The sequence below is a fragment of the Panulirus ornatus genome, chromosome 53 (genome assembly GCF_036320965.1).
Source record: "Panulirus ornatus isolate Po-2019 chromosome 53, ASM3632096v1, whole genome shotgun sequence".
Lineage (NCBI taxonomy): Eukaryota > Metazoa > Arthropoda > Malacostraca > Decapoda > Palinuridae > Panulirus > Panulirus ornatus.
In genome coordinates, this window is record NC_092276.1 from 19,412,667 (window position 1) to 19,429,789 (window position 17,123).

Below are 17,123 nucleotides of genomic sequence, written 5' to 3' on the forward strand. Positions count from 1 at the left end.
GTGATGACCTGGACCATCATGATGGCTGGCCACCATTACAAGGTATATATGATTATCGAGGTGAGAGTCACATTGTACAGGCAGACATATTGTACGTGAAGGTGTGACCTGTGTCACAATAACTCACACAGACACGTGATTCTTGCATGTTGATAGAGGCGCCCCCCCCCCCCCCTTGGAAATATGGCCGCGTCTGCTGGAAGACAAGCGATAGGGTCATCGGTGGTACCTAGATGTGACCTTTGACCTGTGCTGACCGTGCTAGGGTAGACAGAAACCACCAGGGTGCGGGAGGCGGACCCCCTGTCTAAGACTGCCAGCTACGCCGTAGGTCAAGTGGGTCTGCAGGGAGGAGGGAGCCAGCTGACCGTCGGCAGCATCTGTGTGAACCATAGATGAGCAGTGGGAGGCAGATGGTGCGACCCTTGCCGACGTGGAGCCAGCCACTCTGCCAGGTCAAGGTGATCCTGGCCACGTGACCTAGGCTGCTAGCTAGCTAGCCATCTCTACTGGAGGTCATCCATAACTGTATGTGACCTGACCCTGTATGTGATCAGTGAGAGCAGGAGCGGCCGACATCATGATGTGACCTTCCATCACCACTAAGACTGTTGTATGTAGTAGTGTCATGCCAGGTCAGGTCACACCGCCTCATGCCCCCATGATGGTGAGGCACCCTAGCTCCGGTAGGATGGTAAGGTACAGTGCGCATGGTGCAGTAGGATGGTAAGGTACAGTGCGCATGGTGCAGTAGGATGGTAAGGTACAGTGCGCATGGTGCAGTAGGATGGTAAGGTACAGTGCGCATGGTGCAGTAGGATGGTAAGGTACAGTGCGCATGGTGCAGTAGGATGGTAAGGTACAGTGCGCATGGTGCAGTAGGATGGTAAGGTACAGTGCGCATGGTGCAGTAGGATGGTAAGGTACAGTGCGCATGGTGCAGTAGGATGGTAAGGTACAGTGCGCATGGTGCAGTAGGATGGTAAGGTGCCTCTCCTTGTGTGACTTAACATATTCATGCATCACATGTCATTATTATCAACATGTTTGTCATTATCTTTTGTGTCAATATAAGAATTCGTTGATGTACATGATACTGCGGTCGAATCCACTTACCTGTTCTTCCACGGTGTTCTCATTACCTGTTCTTCTAGAGTGTTCTCATTACCTGTTCTTCCAGAGTGTGCCCATTATCTGTTCTTCCAGAGTGTTCTCATTATCTGTTCTTCCAGAGTGTTCTCATTATCTGTTCTTCCAGAGTGTTCCCATTACGTGTTCTTCCAGAATGTTCTCATTATCTGTTCTTCCAGTATTCTCATTACGTGTTCTTCCAGAGTGTTCCCACTACCTGTTCTTCCAGTGTTCTCATTACGTGTTCTTCCAGAGTGTTCTCATTACCTGTTCTTCCAGTGTTCTCATTACGTGTTCTTCCATAATGTTCTCATTACCTGTTCTTCTAGAGTGTTCTCATTACCTGTTCTTCCAGAGTGTTCTCATTACCTGTTCTTCCAGAATGTTTTCATTACCTGTTCTTCCAGTGTTCTCATTACCTGTTCTTCCAGTGTTCTCATTACGTGTTCTTCCAGTGTTCTCATTACGTGTTCTTCCAGTGTTCTCATTACGTGTTCTTCCAGTGTTCTCATTACGTGTTCTTGCGTTCGTATATCATCGTTAGCCAGACACACATGACTTGTTGCTGCCTCCCAGACACACATGACTTGTTGCTGCCTCCCAGACACAGCTGCTGAGAGGCAGACACGTCTTGGTCAGGGATGGTTGGTTGGCCGTGGCTGGCCTCCTGTACTGTGAGCGGCTTAATATCAAACCTTATCATTATCTGATCTTATCATATGTTTCTGTGCGAGAGCCGATATGAATGCGTTGGTGGGGAGAGGATGAGAGGGAAGCGTCGGTGAGAGCGAGTGGGAGAGGATAAACCAAACTTGGAAAATTAATCTGGACTGAGATAGCCAGATGCCTACTATTAATTTGCATGGCGTAGTACCCCCTGCCTATACCTGCCAGGACTCCCCATTTTCTTCCAGGTATAACTATGGTAATGTAGACATATAAATCCTGACCAAGTGAAATTTATGCAAAAACAAGTTGCAGACTTTTAGTAGACCATTTTTAGGCAGATCACCTCGTTAAGTGGGTAGTAATTTGTCGATATTTATCAAGTTGAAATTGTATTTAGATGATCCTTGTACTGTAAGTAAGCACCCAGTCTTCCTAGTCATTGTCTTGACGTGTGTGTCATAATATCATCAACTACGACCATTGCTACGTTGGAAACACTGGAGTTCCTGGTCACTCCAACACAACCCAAGTGAAACACAGGAACACATGTCTCGGAGGGGGGGGGGGTTACCCACCCTATGTTATGCCACTCTCAAATATATCACAGAAAACGGGGGCTGGAACGAGAAGCCTATTACCCTTTTTCAAATATTTACATAACCATTACGTTGGCCCTCAAATTAAATTACCCCTGAGCCAATTGGCTTGTTTCTTTAATTGGCAATCTATTCTTCATTTCTTTCTCGTCTCACTAATTAAAATCCCGCAGTGGCCATTTATTATTGCCAGAAAAAAATTAACTGGATAATATCTGCAAATTGGCAACTGCCTGCGTGACCCAGGCAGACGTGAGTTTAATGGCCAGTTTATTCATTATGGTGAGAGGCAGAGACCAGGTAGGTCAGACTCTGACGTAGAGTGTTATAGTTGTAGAATACTTATTGTCCTGATGTAAAGCATTTCAGTGAGGGTATGAGTGAAGGGTACATGGCTAGGGGGTAGGTGGAGGCCAGTATAGAACGTACAGTGGGTACAATACATCATGGGTGAAGGGTACACGGCTAGGGGGTAGGTGGAGGCCAGTATAGAACGTACAGTGGGTACAATACATCATGGGTGAAGGGTACATGGCTAGGGGGTAGGTGGAGGCCAGTATAGAACGTACAGTGGGTACAATACATCATGGGTGAAGGGTACATGGCTAGGGGGTAGGTGGAGGCCAGTATAGAACGTACAGTGGGTACAATACATCATGGGTGAAGGGTACATGGCTAGGGGGGTAGGTGGAGGCCAGTATAGAACGTACAGTGGGTACAATACATCATGGGTGAAGGGTACATGGCTAGGGGGTAGGTGGAGGTCAGTATAGAACGTACAGTGGGTACAATACATCATGGATGAAGGGTACATGGCTAGGGGGGTAGGTGGAGGCCAGTATAGAACGTACAGTGGGTACAATACATCATGGGTGAAGGGTACATGGCTAGGGGGTAGGTGGAGGTCAGTATAGAACGTACAGTGGGTACAATACATCATGGGTGAAGGGTACATGGCTAGGGGGTAGGTGGAGGTCAGTATAGAACGTACAGTGGGTACAATACATCATGGGTGAAGGGTACATGGCTAGGGGGTAGGTGGAGGCCAGTATAGAACGTACAGTGGGTACAATACATCATGGGTGAAGGGTACATGGCTAGGGGGGTAGGTGGAGGTCAGTATAGAACGTACAGTTGGTATAATACATCATGGGTGAAGGGTACATGGCTAGGGGGTAGGTGGAGGCCAGTATAGAACGTACAGTGGGTACAATACATCATGGGTGAGGGGTACATGGCTAGGGGGGTAGGTGGAGGTCAGTATAGAACGTACAGTGGGTACAATACATCATGGGTGAAGGGTACATGGCTAGGGGGGTAGGTGGAGACATGGAAATTCACGTAGTGTGTGAGGTGGTGGAAAGCGTCGTGCTGACACGGAAGCTGGAAGTGTGAGGTTGTGTTACAAGAATGGATGAAGACTCCGATTCTCTATTAAACCACCAAGAGCAATATGTACAGGACGAGAGAGAGTGTACGAGGCTGGCTGGCTGGCTGGCTGGCCTGGACCGACGCCTCACGCGGCCTGGCTAACTTGACCATCACACAACAACAGTAACAAGAGTCGACCAGAGCCAACTACCAGTCTGTGGTCGTTCATTATAGTAACTACCAGTCTGTGGTCGTTCATTATAGTAACTACCAGTCTGTGGTCGTTCATTATAGTAACTACCAGTCTGTGGTCGTTCATTATAGTAACTACCAGTCTGTGGTCGTTCATTATAGTAACTACCAGTCTGTGGTCGTTCATTATAGTAACTACCAGTCTGTGGTCGTTCATTATAGTAACTACCAGTCTGTGGTCGTTCATTATAGTAACTACCAGTCTGTGGTCGTTCATTATAGTAACTACCAGTCTGTGGTCGTTCATTATAGTAACTACCAGTCTGTGGTCGTTCATTATAGTAACTACCAGTCTGTGGTCGTTCATTATACCTGTAACCTGATGTATTACAGGTCTTGTATGAACCACCTCCTGACCTGTGACCTGATGTATTACAGGTCTTGTATGAACCACCTCCTGACCTGTGACCTGATGTATCACAGGTCTTGTATGAACCACCTCCTAACCTGTGACCTGATGTATTACAGGTCTTGTATGAACCACCTCCTGACCTGTGACCTGATGTATTACAGGTCTTGTATGAACCACCTCCTGACCTGTGACCTGATGTATCACAGGTCTTGTATGAACCACCTCCTGACCTGTGACCTGATGTATCACAGGTCTTGTATGAACCACCTCCTGACCTGTGACCTGATGTATTACAGGTCTTGTATGAACCACCTCCTGACCTGTGACCTGATGTATTACAGGTCTTGTATGAACCACCTCCTGACCTGTGACCTGATGTATCACAGGTCCTCCATACGTGCATGCTGAACTGTGTTAGTCTTGGTCAAGGGGTTTCATTCATTTCTTCATCCGTCTAGTTATAAAGATAATGGTATTAATGGTATTGATTAACTCTGGTAGATCATCAGATAAAGAAGTAATGAAGCAGACAACATTACAATCGTCCACACAGAACATCTTGCCCGCAGATGATGATGTACAACAACAACACATTGTGAAATGTTATTGTGCTCATGTGAATTCTTGGCTCACAGTAATGTCCAATCATTTCAGGAAACAGTTACACCATATTTGAATAATTTTCTTGTATAGAAATGTTATGTAATGTTATCCCCAACATGTTCTATCATTATATATATATATATATATATATATATATATATATATATATATATATATATATATATATATATATATATATATATATATATATAGTATTAGATTATTTAGATGTTGTTTGTGTGGTACACAATGAGGATATGTTATGATGTTGTTGGAGGTGGAGGACTAATATGTTGTTGTTGTCCACAGCCATGTGTAAAGTGGGCTGCCATCCAGAGCATGGAACCTGCAAGTTGCCCGGACAGTGCCAGTAAGTAGAACTTTCTCATGTGTAACTCTCTCTCTCTCTCTCTCTCTCTCTCTCTCTCTCTCTCTCTCTCTCTCTCTCTCTCTCTCTCCATGAGAGAGACTTGGCCTTGTTGTTAATTTCCAATATTATGTGGATGAAGAATGTTGTGGTTGAAGGGCAACACTCACCTGCTTGCTCCTGGTGTGAGGCAAATGTGCTTCACCTTAGCTCTGGCTGGGACTACCTGGCTAGTGTGTGCTGGGACTACCTAGCTAGTGTGTGCTGGGACTACCTGGCTAGTGTGTGCTGGGACTACCTGGCTAGTGTGTGCTGGGACTATCTGGCTAGTGTGTGCTGGGACTACCTGGCTAGTGTGTGCTGGGACTACCTAGCTAGTGTGTGCTGGGACTGCCTGGCTAGTGTATGCTGGGACTACCTAGCTAGTGTGTGTTGGGACTACCTGGCTAGCGGTGCCTTGTGTGGCCAGTGGTGGGGTCAGCTGTGTGTGGTGCTGGCCAGTGGTGGGGTCTGCTGTGTGTGGTGCTGGCCAGTGGTGGGGTCTGCTGTGTGTGGTGCTGGCCAGTGGTGGGGTCAGCTGTGTGTGGTGCTGGCCAGTGGTGGGGTCAGCTGTGTGTGGTGCTGGCCAGTGGTGGGGTCAGCTGTGTGTGGTGCTGGCCAGTGGTGGGGTCAGCTGTGTGTGGTGCTGGCCAGTGGTGGGGTCAGCTGTGTGTGGTGCTGGCCAGTGGTGGGTCTGCTGTGTGTGGTGCTGGCCAGTGGTGGGGTCAGCTGTGTGTGGTGCTGGCCAGTGGTGGGGTCAGCTGTGTGTGGTGCTGGCCAGTGGTGGGGTCAGCTGTGTGTGGTGCTGGCCAGTGGTGGGGTCAGCTGTGTGTGGTGCTGGCCAGTGGTGGGGTCTGCTGTGTGTGGTGCGCCGGGTCGTGAGGCAGAAGGGGAGGGGGGTAGGGGGGGGGGATATAATTACTGGCTGAGGAGAGATAATGGTACGTGACTCCCCCCCGACCTAGCAGGCCAGCAGCCACTAAAACAGGCAGCACCACAGGAGGGGGGGGGGGGGGAGGGGTCAGCAGTCGGGCAATGGTCTTAGTTTCTGAAAACCTGGCTGACCTGACCGGCTGCTGGTTGTGAACCGCCTTACCTGCGTCCGCTGAGATGGTCTCTGCTGGACGGACGGCCCAGCACCTCACGTCCGCTGAGATGGTCTCTGCTGGACGGACGGCCCAGCACCTCACGTCCGCTGAGATGGTCTCTGCTGGACGGACGGCCCAGCACCTCACGTCCGCTGAGATGGTCTCTGCTGGACGCTCCTCGCACCTCACGTCCGCTGAGATGGTCTCTGCTGGACGGACCGGCCCAGCACCTCACGTCCGCTGAGATGGGTCTTGTGGACGGACGGCACAGCACCTCAGACACCAGCTTGGTGCGCCCGTGGTGCACCAGACACCAGCTTGGTGTGCCCGTGGTGCACCAGACACCAGCTTGGTGTGCCCGTGGTGCACCAGACACCAGCTTGGTGTGCCCGTGGTGCACCAGACACCAGCTTGGTGTGCCCGTGGTGCACCAGACACCAGCTTGGTGTGCCCGTGGTGCACCAGACACCAGCTTGCTGTGCCCGTGGTGCACCAGACACCAGCTTGGTGTGCCCGTGGTGCACCAGACACCAGCTTGGTGTGCCCGTGGTGCACCAGACACCAGCTTGGTGTGCCCGTGGTGCACCAGACACCAGCTTGGTGTGCCCGTGGTGCACCAGACACCAGCTTGGTGTGCCCGTGGTGCACCAGACACCAGCTTGGTGTGCCCGTGGTGCACCAGACACCAGCTTGGTGTGCCCGTGGTGCACCAGACACCAGCTTGGTGTGCCCGTGGTGCACCAGACACCAGCTTGGTGTGCCCGTGGTGCACCAGACACCAGCTTGGTGTGCCCGTGGTGCACCAGACACCAGCTTGGTGTGCCCGTGGTGCACCAGACACCAGCTTGGTGTGCCCGTGGTGCACCAGACACCAGCTTGGTGTGCCCGTGGTGCACCAGACACCAGCTTGGTGTGCCCGTGGTGCACCAGACACCAGCTTGGTGCGCCCGTGGTGCACCAGACACCAGCTTGGTGTGCCCGTGGTGCACCAGACACCAGCTTGGTGCGCCCGTGGTGCACCAGACACCAGCTTGGTGTGCCCGTGGTGCACCAGACACCAGCTTGGTGTGCCCGTGGTGCACCAGACACCAGCTTGGTGTGCCCGTGGTGCACCAGACACCAGCTTGGTGTGCCCGTGGTGCACCAGACACCAGCTTGGTGTGCCCGTGGTGCACCAGACACCAGCTTGGTGTGCCCGTGGTGCACCAGACACCAGCTTGGTGCGCCCGTGGTGCACCAGACACCAGCTTGGTGTGCCCGTGGTGCACCAGACACCAGCTTGGTGCGCCCGTGGTGCACCAGACACCAGCTTGGTGTGCCCGTGGTGCACCAGACACCAGCTTGGTGTGCCCGTGGTGCACCAGACACCAGCTTGGTGTGCCCGTGGTGCACCAGACACCAGCTTGGTGCGCCCGTGGTGCACCAGACACCAGCTTGGTGTGCCCGTGGTGCACCAGACACCAGCTTGGTGCGCCCGTGGTGCACCAGACACCAGCTTGGTGTGCCCGTGGTGCACCAGACACCAGCTTGGTGTGCCCGTGGTGCACCAGACACCAGCTTGGTGCGCCCGTGGTGCACCAGACACCAGCTTGGTGTGCCCGTGGTGCACCAGACACCAGCTTGATGTGCCCGTGGTGCACCAGCTTATCTTACCTGGCTGGCTGGTCACGTGGAGGGCGCCGTTCTCTGGTAACAACTTGTGTGTCACATCAGGTCAGATTGCTACGTGGGTAAGGACGGTTACATAGCTCAGGCCGGCCGGACGATGCCTGATAATGCACGTCAGAAGACCATGTTGTGTCCGGCGTCCGGCCGGCTTACCTACGAGGAAGTGCGCACGATCTTACACCTGCACTATGTATGTATGTATGTATGTATCTATGTATATGTGCGTGTGTACCTCCAGCTACTGTGTGTGTGTGTGTGTGTGTGTGTGTGTGTGTGTGTTCCTAGTAGTATCATCATAATGGTAACAAGTTTCATCTCGGGTGGTTCGCACTTGTTACTTGTGGTCAAGTGATTCAGGACGAGGAAGGGGAGGGTGTGGAGGTGGTGACGTCATGGCCTGAGCAACAGTTTCCCACGGGTGTGAGGAAATGCCGAGCCGCGCCGGCAATTATTGTGCCCCCGCCAACCCGGGGTTCACTGCCACCTCAGGTTTATATATAATGTTATCAATAAACATGTAAGATGTAGATAACAATTATTGATTATGCTAATACAAGGGAGAGGGTGGGGAGCTGGTACATGTTTCACACATGTTATGCTAAACATTCCTGGCCTCTGTTAAACCTGGCAGCAACTGGTAGTTTACGTCAGCATTTTTATCTCTTATTATAAAGTTTTGTTTTCGTGTAAACAATGCTAAGACATTATGGTGTATGGTAGTGAGGTATAAACAGTAGACTCAACACACACTTAATACTGGGAACCATACAGTAGGGTAATTATCGTGCCCTTGGCACGTCGTACTGTGATTTAAGATATGGCTGTCAAACTGACGTACATTATGGGTTAATTATAACCTACATTAATTGAAAGACGAGAAGGTAGTAATTAGTTAACAACTTATTGGAATTCGTTGGATAACACAGTGATAAGAGCTGTAAGGTTAATGACTTAAAACACTTGAACCTCGTCCAACTCTCCTAATGATCCCAGCTGCCACAGTTCTCCACCTTAACTACTGACCAACCAACCACCTGCCTGCCATCTCGGTGATACTCTGACCCCTGGTGACCCTCGTGGCCCTGGTAGGCGGTGTGACCTGTGTCCCGCCTCGCTCACCACGCCACACATGGACCAAACTTGATAATCCAGGGCTGAGCAGTGGTTCCTTCCCCGCCCACCACAACCTCACCCCCGCCCACCACAACCTCATCCCCGCCCACCACAACCTCACCCCCGCCCACCACAACCTCACCCCCGCCCACCACAACCTCACCCCCGCCCACCACAACCTCACCCCCGCCCACCACAACCTCACCCAAGCCCACCACAACCTCACCCCCGCCCACCACAACCTCACCCAAGCCCACCACAACCTCACCCCCTCCCACCACTTCCTGCTCCTCCACACTCGGCTGCCCCCACCTACCACCACACTGGTGGGTGATGGTGGCTGTAGACGTATGATTGTGGTGACGTGTGTGGACTCCTCATACATGGAGGATTGTGGTGACGTGTGTGGACTCCTCATACATGGAGGATTGTGGTGACGTGTGTGGACTCCTCATACATGGAGGATTGTGGTGACGTGTGTGGACTCCTCATACATGGAGGATTGTGGTGACGTGTGTGGACTCCTCATACATGGAGGATTGTGGTGACGTGTGTGGACTCCTCATACATGGAGGATTGTGGTGACGTGTGTGGACTCCTCATACATGGAGGATTGTGGTGACGTGTGTGGACTCCTCATACATGGAGGATTGTGGTAACGTGTGTGGACTCCTCATACATGGAGGATTGTGGTGACGTGTGTGGACTCCTCATACATGGAGGATTGTGGTGACGTGTGTGGACTCCTCATACATGGAGGATTGTGGTGACGTGTGTGGACTCCTCATACGTGGAGGATTGTGGTGACGTGTGTGGACTCCTCATACATGGAGGATTGTGGTGACGTGTGTGGACTCCTCATACATGGAGGATTGTGGTGACGTGTGTGGACTCCTCATACATGGAGGATTGTGGTGACGTGTGTGGACTCCTCATACATGGAGGATTGTGGTGACGTGTGTGGACTCCTCATACATGGAGGATTGTGGTGACGTCTATATCAATATAATGTGGGAAATTACAAGACATTACAGCAGAATACAAGGATCTCATGTGAAAGCCTGGACAAGACCTCCCACAGTCTCTCATATCACGAAAGTGTCTCCCACAGTCTCTCATGTCCTAAACAAGACCTCCCACAGTCTCTCATATCACGAAAGTGTCTCCCACAGTCTCTCATGTCCTAAACAAGACCTCCCACAGTCTCTCATGTCATTAGAGTGTCTCCCACAGTCTCTCATGTCATTAGAGTGTCTCCCACAGTCTCTCATGTCATTAGAGTGTCTCCCACAGTCTCTCATGTCATTAGAGTGTCTCCCACAGTCTCTTATGTCATTAGAGTGTCTCCCACAGTCTCTCATGTCATTAGAGTGTCTCCCACAGTCTCTCATCTCGTGAAATTTTGTCTCACGTTCTCTCTTATTTCAACAATGGCTTGCACACTCTCGTACTTAATTGTAGTTTCATTTTACTCAGTTCCTAAATTACCTGTGGAGGTGGAGGGTGGGGGTGGGGGGTTGGGGGACATTATCTGTAGCGACGGAGGAAGAGGGGAGAGGAGGGGAGGTGAGGGGAGGGGAGGTGAGGGGAGCTAGTAGTCCAGGGTAAGGTCAGACGGTGGGTCTGACCCTGGGTGCAGCTGCAGAGCCATGATGGCTCCTGACCTGCTCTGACTGACCACTGGTTGAATAACTGACTATCAGCTTCCGCCACACCTGGTGCCACTACCCCTGGTTGCCCCCCACGCCTGGTGCCACTACCCCTGGTTGCCCCCCACGCCTGGTGCCACTACCCCTGGTTGCTTCCCCACACCTGGTGCCACTACCCCTGGTTGTCCCCTACTCCTGGTTGCCTCTACTTTTGGCTGTCCTACCCCCGGCTGCTCCCTACCGCTGGTTGGCTCTACCCTGACAGACACTACCCTGGCTGCCACTTCCCCTGGCTACCACTGCCTCTAGCTACCACTGCCCCTGGCTGCCACTATCCCCGGCTGCTCCCTCCCACGGCTGCAGTGACCTGGTGAGGGTACCTGGTGCAGGAGGCCACAAGCCATCTTCCTGTTGTGGGTCGTGACTCCCTCCTTCCCTCCCTCCTTCCCTCCACCCTCAGCTTTACACATGTTTTCTTCCTTTGATTCAAAATGTTTGACGTGTTTTCGAGTTTGTTTTGTAAATGTTTTATTATTATTATTATTATTATTATCACAGGAGGAAATTACTGAGGTTAAGACCTTGGTGGTCGAGTGATGAAGCCAAACATTGTTAAGATGTTGTTCAGTAAGATATCATAATGATTCTTATCACCTCCCGACACAAGGGTCATAATTGTGCGTGACTACTCTCGCCATATGAACTTAGCTGTTGTTTACTGCTGGGATCTCTGGGACGAGTGTTTCCTCCTGGGTGGGACAGTTAGGATCCCAGACTCGTTACGTTGGTCATGATAACAGCCGTAACGCAGGCAGTCATCACCCACATAACACGGTCATACATACGTGAGTGTCACTCAACCTCCAACTGTACAGTTAAGTAACCAAGGTCAAACTGTAAGGTCAAGCCAGCTGGCCTGACCTCCCCGCCCCCCACATGTAAGGTAACAGTTTACTTATGTTCAGGACGGAGCACGATAATGACCCCCTACATGTGTCCAAACTTCACACACACACACACACACACACACACACAATATATCCAATCATCTCTTGATGTTATATGTTTTATGTACGATAAGAAACACTGTACACGAGGAACAGTGAATAACTGATGATTGAGGAAGTTATTGTGAGTAACTGATGATTGAGGAAGTTATTGTGAGTAACTGATGATTGAGGAAGTTATTGTGAGTAACTGATAATTGAGGAAGTTATTGTGGGTAACTGATGATTGAGGAAGTTATTGTGAATAACTGATGATTGAGGAAGTTATTGTGAATAACTGATGATTGAGGAAGTTATTGTGAATAACTGATGATTGAGGAAGTTATTGTGAGTAACTGATGATTGAGGAAGTTATTGTGAGTAACTGATGATTGAGGAAGTTATTGTGAGTAACTGATAATTGAGGAAGTTATTGTGGGTAACTGATGATTGAGGAAGTTATTGTGAGTAACTGATGATTGAGGAAGTTATTGTGAATAACTGATGATTGAGGAAGTTATTGTGAGTAACTGATAATTGAAGAAGTTATTGTGGGTAACTGATGATTGAGGAAGTTATTGTGAATAACTGATGATTGAGGAAGTTATTGTGAGTAACTGATAATTGAAGAAGTTATTGTGGGTAACTGATGATTGAGGAAGTTATTGTGAATAACTGATGATTGAGGAAGTTATTGTGAGTAACTGATAATTGAGGAAGTTATTGGTAACTGATGATTGAGGAAGTTATTGTGAGTAACTGATGATTGAGGAAGTTATTGGTAACTGATAATTGAGGAAGTTATTGTGGGTAACTGATGATTGAGGAAGTTATTGTGAGTAACTGATGATTGAGGAAGTTATTGTGAGTAACTGATGATTGAGGAAGTTATTGTGGATAACTGATGATTGAGGAAGTTATTGTGAGTAACTGATGATTGAGGAAGTTATTGTGAGTAACTGATAATTGAGGAAGTTATTGTGAGTAACTGATGATTGAGGAAGTTATTGTGGGTAACTGATAATTGAGGAAGTTATTGTGAGTAACTGATGATTGAGGAAGTTATTGTGAGTAACTGATGATTGAGGAAGTTATTGTGAGTAACTGATGATTGAGGAAGTTATTGTGAGTAACTGATGATTGAGGAAGTTATTGTGAGTAACTGATAATTGAGGAAGTTATTGTGAGTAACTGATGATTGAGGAAGTTATTGTAACTGATGATTGAGGAAGTTATTGTGGGTAACTGATAATTGAGGAAGTTATTGTGAATAACTGATGATTGAGGAAGTTATTGTGATAACTGATAATTGAGGAAGTTATTGTAACTGATAATTGAGGAAGTTATTGTGAGTAACTGATAATTGAGGAAGTTATTGTGAGTAACTGATAATTGAGGAAGTTATTGTGAGTAACTGATGATTGAGGAAGTTATTGTGAGTAACTGATAATTGAGGAAGTTATTGTGGGTAACTGATAATTGAGGAAGTTATTGTGGTAACTGATAATTGAGGAAGTTATTGTGAATAACTGATAATTGAGGAAGTTATTGTGAGTAACTGATAATTGAGGAAGTTATTGTGAGTAACTGATGATTGAGGAAGTTATTGTAACTGATGATTGAGGAAGTTATTGTGAGTAACTGATAATTGAGGAAGTTATTGTGGGTAACTGATGATTGAGTAAGTTATTGTGAGTAACTGATAATTGAAGAAGTTATTGTGGGTAACTGATGATTGAGGAAGTTATTGTGAATAACTGATGATTGAGGAAGTTATTGTGAGTAACTGATAATTGAGGAAGTTATTGTGGGTAACTGATGATTGAGGAAGTTATTGTGAGTAACTGATGATTGAGGAAGTTATTGTGAGTAACTGATAATTGAGGAAGTTATTGTGGGTAACTGATGATTGAGGAAGTTATTGTGAGTAACTGATAATTGAGGAAGTTATTGTGAGTAACTGATAATTGAGGAAGTTATTGTGGGTAACTGATGATTGAGGAAGATATTGTGAGTAACTGATAATTGAGGAAGTATTGTGAGTAACTGATAATTGAGGAAGTTATTGTGAGTAACTGATGATTGAGGAAGTTATTGTGGGTAACTGATGATTGAGGAAGTTATTGTGGGTAACTGATGATTGAGGAAGTTATTGTGAGTAACTGATAATTGAGGAAGTTATTGTGGGTAACTGATGATTGAGGAAGTTATTGTGAGTAACTGATGATTGAGGAAGTTATTGTGAGTAACTGATGATTGAGGAAGTTATTGTGAGTAACTGATGATTGAGGAAGTTATTGTGAGTAACTGATAATTGAGGAAGTTATTGTGGGTAACTGATGATTGAGGAAGTTATTGTGAGTAACTGATAATTGAGGAAGTTATTGTGAGTAACTGATAATTGAGGAAGTTATTGTGGGTAACTGATGATTGAGGAAGATATTGTGAGTAACTGATAATTGAGGAAGTATTGTGAGTAACTGATAATTGAGGAAGTTATTGTGAGTAACTGATGATTGAGGAAGTTATTGTGGGTAACTGATGATTGAGGAAGTTATTGTGAGTAACTGATAATTGAGGAAGTTATTGTGGGTAACTGATGATTGAGTAAGTTATTGTGAGTAACTGATAATTGAGGAAGTTATTGTGGGTAACTGATGATTGAGGAAGTTATTGTGAATAACTGATGATTGAGGAAGTTATTGTGAGTAACTGATAATTGAGGAAGTTATTGTGGGTAACTGATGATTGAGGAAGTTATTGTGAGTAACTGATGATTGAGGAAGTTATTGTGAGTAACTGATAATTGAGGAAGTTATTGTGGGTAACTGATGATTGAGGAAGTTATTGTGAGTAACTGATAATTGAGGAAGTTATTGTGAGTAACTGATAATTGAGGAAGTTATTGTGGGTAACTGATGATTGAGGAAGATATTGTGAGTAACTATGCAGAAGTGACCGAGACCTGGGCGGCATACGAGTTCCTGGGCCAGAGGGGGAGGGGGGGGGTGCGAAGTGGGTGGGGTGTACAGTGCCATTACACCTCACCTGGAACAGTGCCACTACCCCTCATTCAGTGCGGTACCACTTCCCTTCATTTAGTACAGTGCCACTACCCCTCCACACCCGTGACACGTCTCTTGTGTGGTCGGTCGTGTCATATGATCCCTTAACGAGGATTGACCTGAGACGTTGTGTGATCTTAGGTCAGCAGGAGAGTGGCTGTGTACTGACACTGGCCGGTAACTTCCCTCACTCATCATACCTCCCCAGCCTCCATCACTTACACTCAACACAGGTATTGAACACACACACACTACACTACCACTACCCTCCACATCCTGACTGTGATACACACCCCACTAGCCCCGCGGTATACACCCCACTAACCCCCGCGGTACACACCTCACTAACCCCCGTGGTACACACCCCAGGAACCTCCGTGTTCCACACCCCAGTAACCTCCGTGGCACACGCCCCACAAGCCTCCGCGGTATACACCCCACTAACCCCCGTGGTACACGCCCCACTAGTCCCCGTGGTATACATCCCACTACCCGCCGTCATACACAACCCTGCAGTCTCGCGGTACACACCCCACTAACAACCGTGGTACACACCCCACTAACCCCCGTGGTACACACCCCAGTGGTACACACCCCGTGGTACACACCCTAGGAACCTCCGTGTTACACACCCCAGTAGCCCCCGTGGTACACACCCCAGTAACCCCCGTGGTACACACCCCAGTAACCCCGTGGTACACACCCTGGTAGCCTCCGTGGTACACAACCCTGTAGCCCCCGTGGTACACACCCCAGTAGCCCTCACCAGTCACTCTGAGCCATCATCAGTCACTGTGAGCCCTCAAAAGCTACTCTCAGACCACACGAGCCACTCAAGCCCTCATGAGTCATTCTGAGTCCTTATGAGTCATTCTGAGCCCTCATAAGTCATTTTAAGTCCTTATGAGTCATTCTGAGCCTCAGGAGTCATTCTGAGCCCTCATAAGTCATTCTGAGTCCTTATGAGTCATTCGGAGCCCTAGGAGTCATTCGGAGCCCTCATAAGTCATTCTGAGTCCTTATGAGTCATTCTGAGCCCCAGGAGTCATTCTGAGCCCTCATAAGTCATTCTGGGTCCTTATGAGTCATTCTGAGCCCCAGGAGTCATTCTGAGCCCTCATAAGTCATTCTAAGTCCTTATGGGTCATTCTGAGCCCCAGGAGTCATTCTGAGCCCTTATAAGTCATTCTGAGTCCTTATAAGTCATTCTGGGCTCTCATGAGTCATTCTGAGCCCTCATGAGTTCCTTCTGAGCCCTCATGAGTCATTCTGAGTCCTCATACAAACAACTTTGTCCCTGTTTCCATTCTTGATGCAGAGGTTGTGGTAAGGGACGCCAGGTACAACGCCACAGTGTGACCCCACTCTAGGCTGGCCACATACACACACACACACACACACACACAGTGAGGCCGGCCAGCCAGCCTTGTGTTATCTTAGAAGGTCCTCGTACGTACGTACGTACGTACGTACATACTGGTGTTATCGTTATCTGGTAACTGTGGCGTGGGAAGGGTGTCAACCTCGTCACCTGCATACTTCATCTTATCTCTCATGATGACTGACCAGCCAGCCACCCTGTCACTCCCTCTACTACTGTATTGTTCCCCTCCCTCACCCCTTCCCTCACCCCTACCTAACCTTACCTCTTGTGTGTGTGTGTGTGTGTGTGTGTGTGTGTGCGTGTGTGTGCGCCTACACAATGCACACACGCACACACACATACACACACACACGCCACGCACTTCTTGCCATCTTCATGGAAGTCATGAACTACGCGAGTAATGCCGGCCAGCCAGCCAGCTGGACCTGCCGGGGCAAAGGAGGTGTTCTAGCCGTACCTCAGCTGGGGTGCAGGTGGGTGCAGGTGGGGTGCAGGTGGGGTGCAGGTGGGGGAGGCACTACAGGGTTCGCAAGCAGGTCCGTAACACTGCTGCTCACCTGGGGACACATCCAGCACGTAACACTGCTGCTCACCTGGGGACACATCCAGCACGTAACACTGCTGCTCACCTGGGGACACATCCAGCACGTAACACTGCTGCTCACCTGGGGACACATCTAGCACGTAACACTGCTGCTCACCTGGGGACACATCTAGCACGTAACACTGCTGCTCACCTGGGGACACATCCAGCACGTAACACTGCTGCTCACCTGGGGACACATCTAGC

General features: G+C 48.8%; 1 protein-coding gene across 1 annotated transcript in view; it reads left to right on the top strand.

The window, feature by feature from the left end:
• Ser (protein serrate) overlaps window positions 1-17,123 on the top strand; it is a 337,260-nt gene that overhangs the window by 256,679 nt on the left and 63,458 nt on the right. The window contains exon 5 of the mRNA XM_071692678.1: window positions 5,284-5,344. Within this exon, the coding sequence (XP_071548779.1) occupies window positions 5,284-5,344 (61 nt within the window). The remainder of the gene's footprint in view (window positions 1-5,283; window positions 5,345-17,123) is intronic.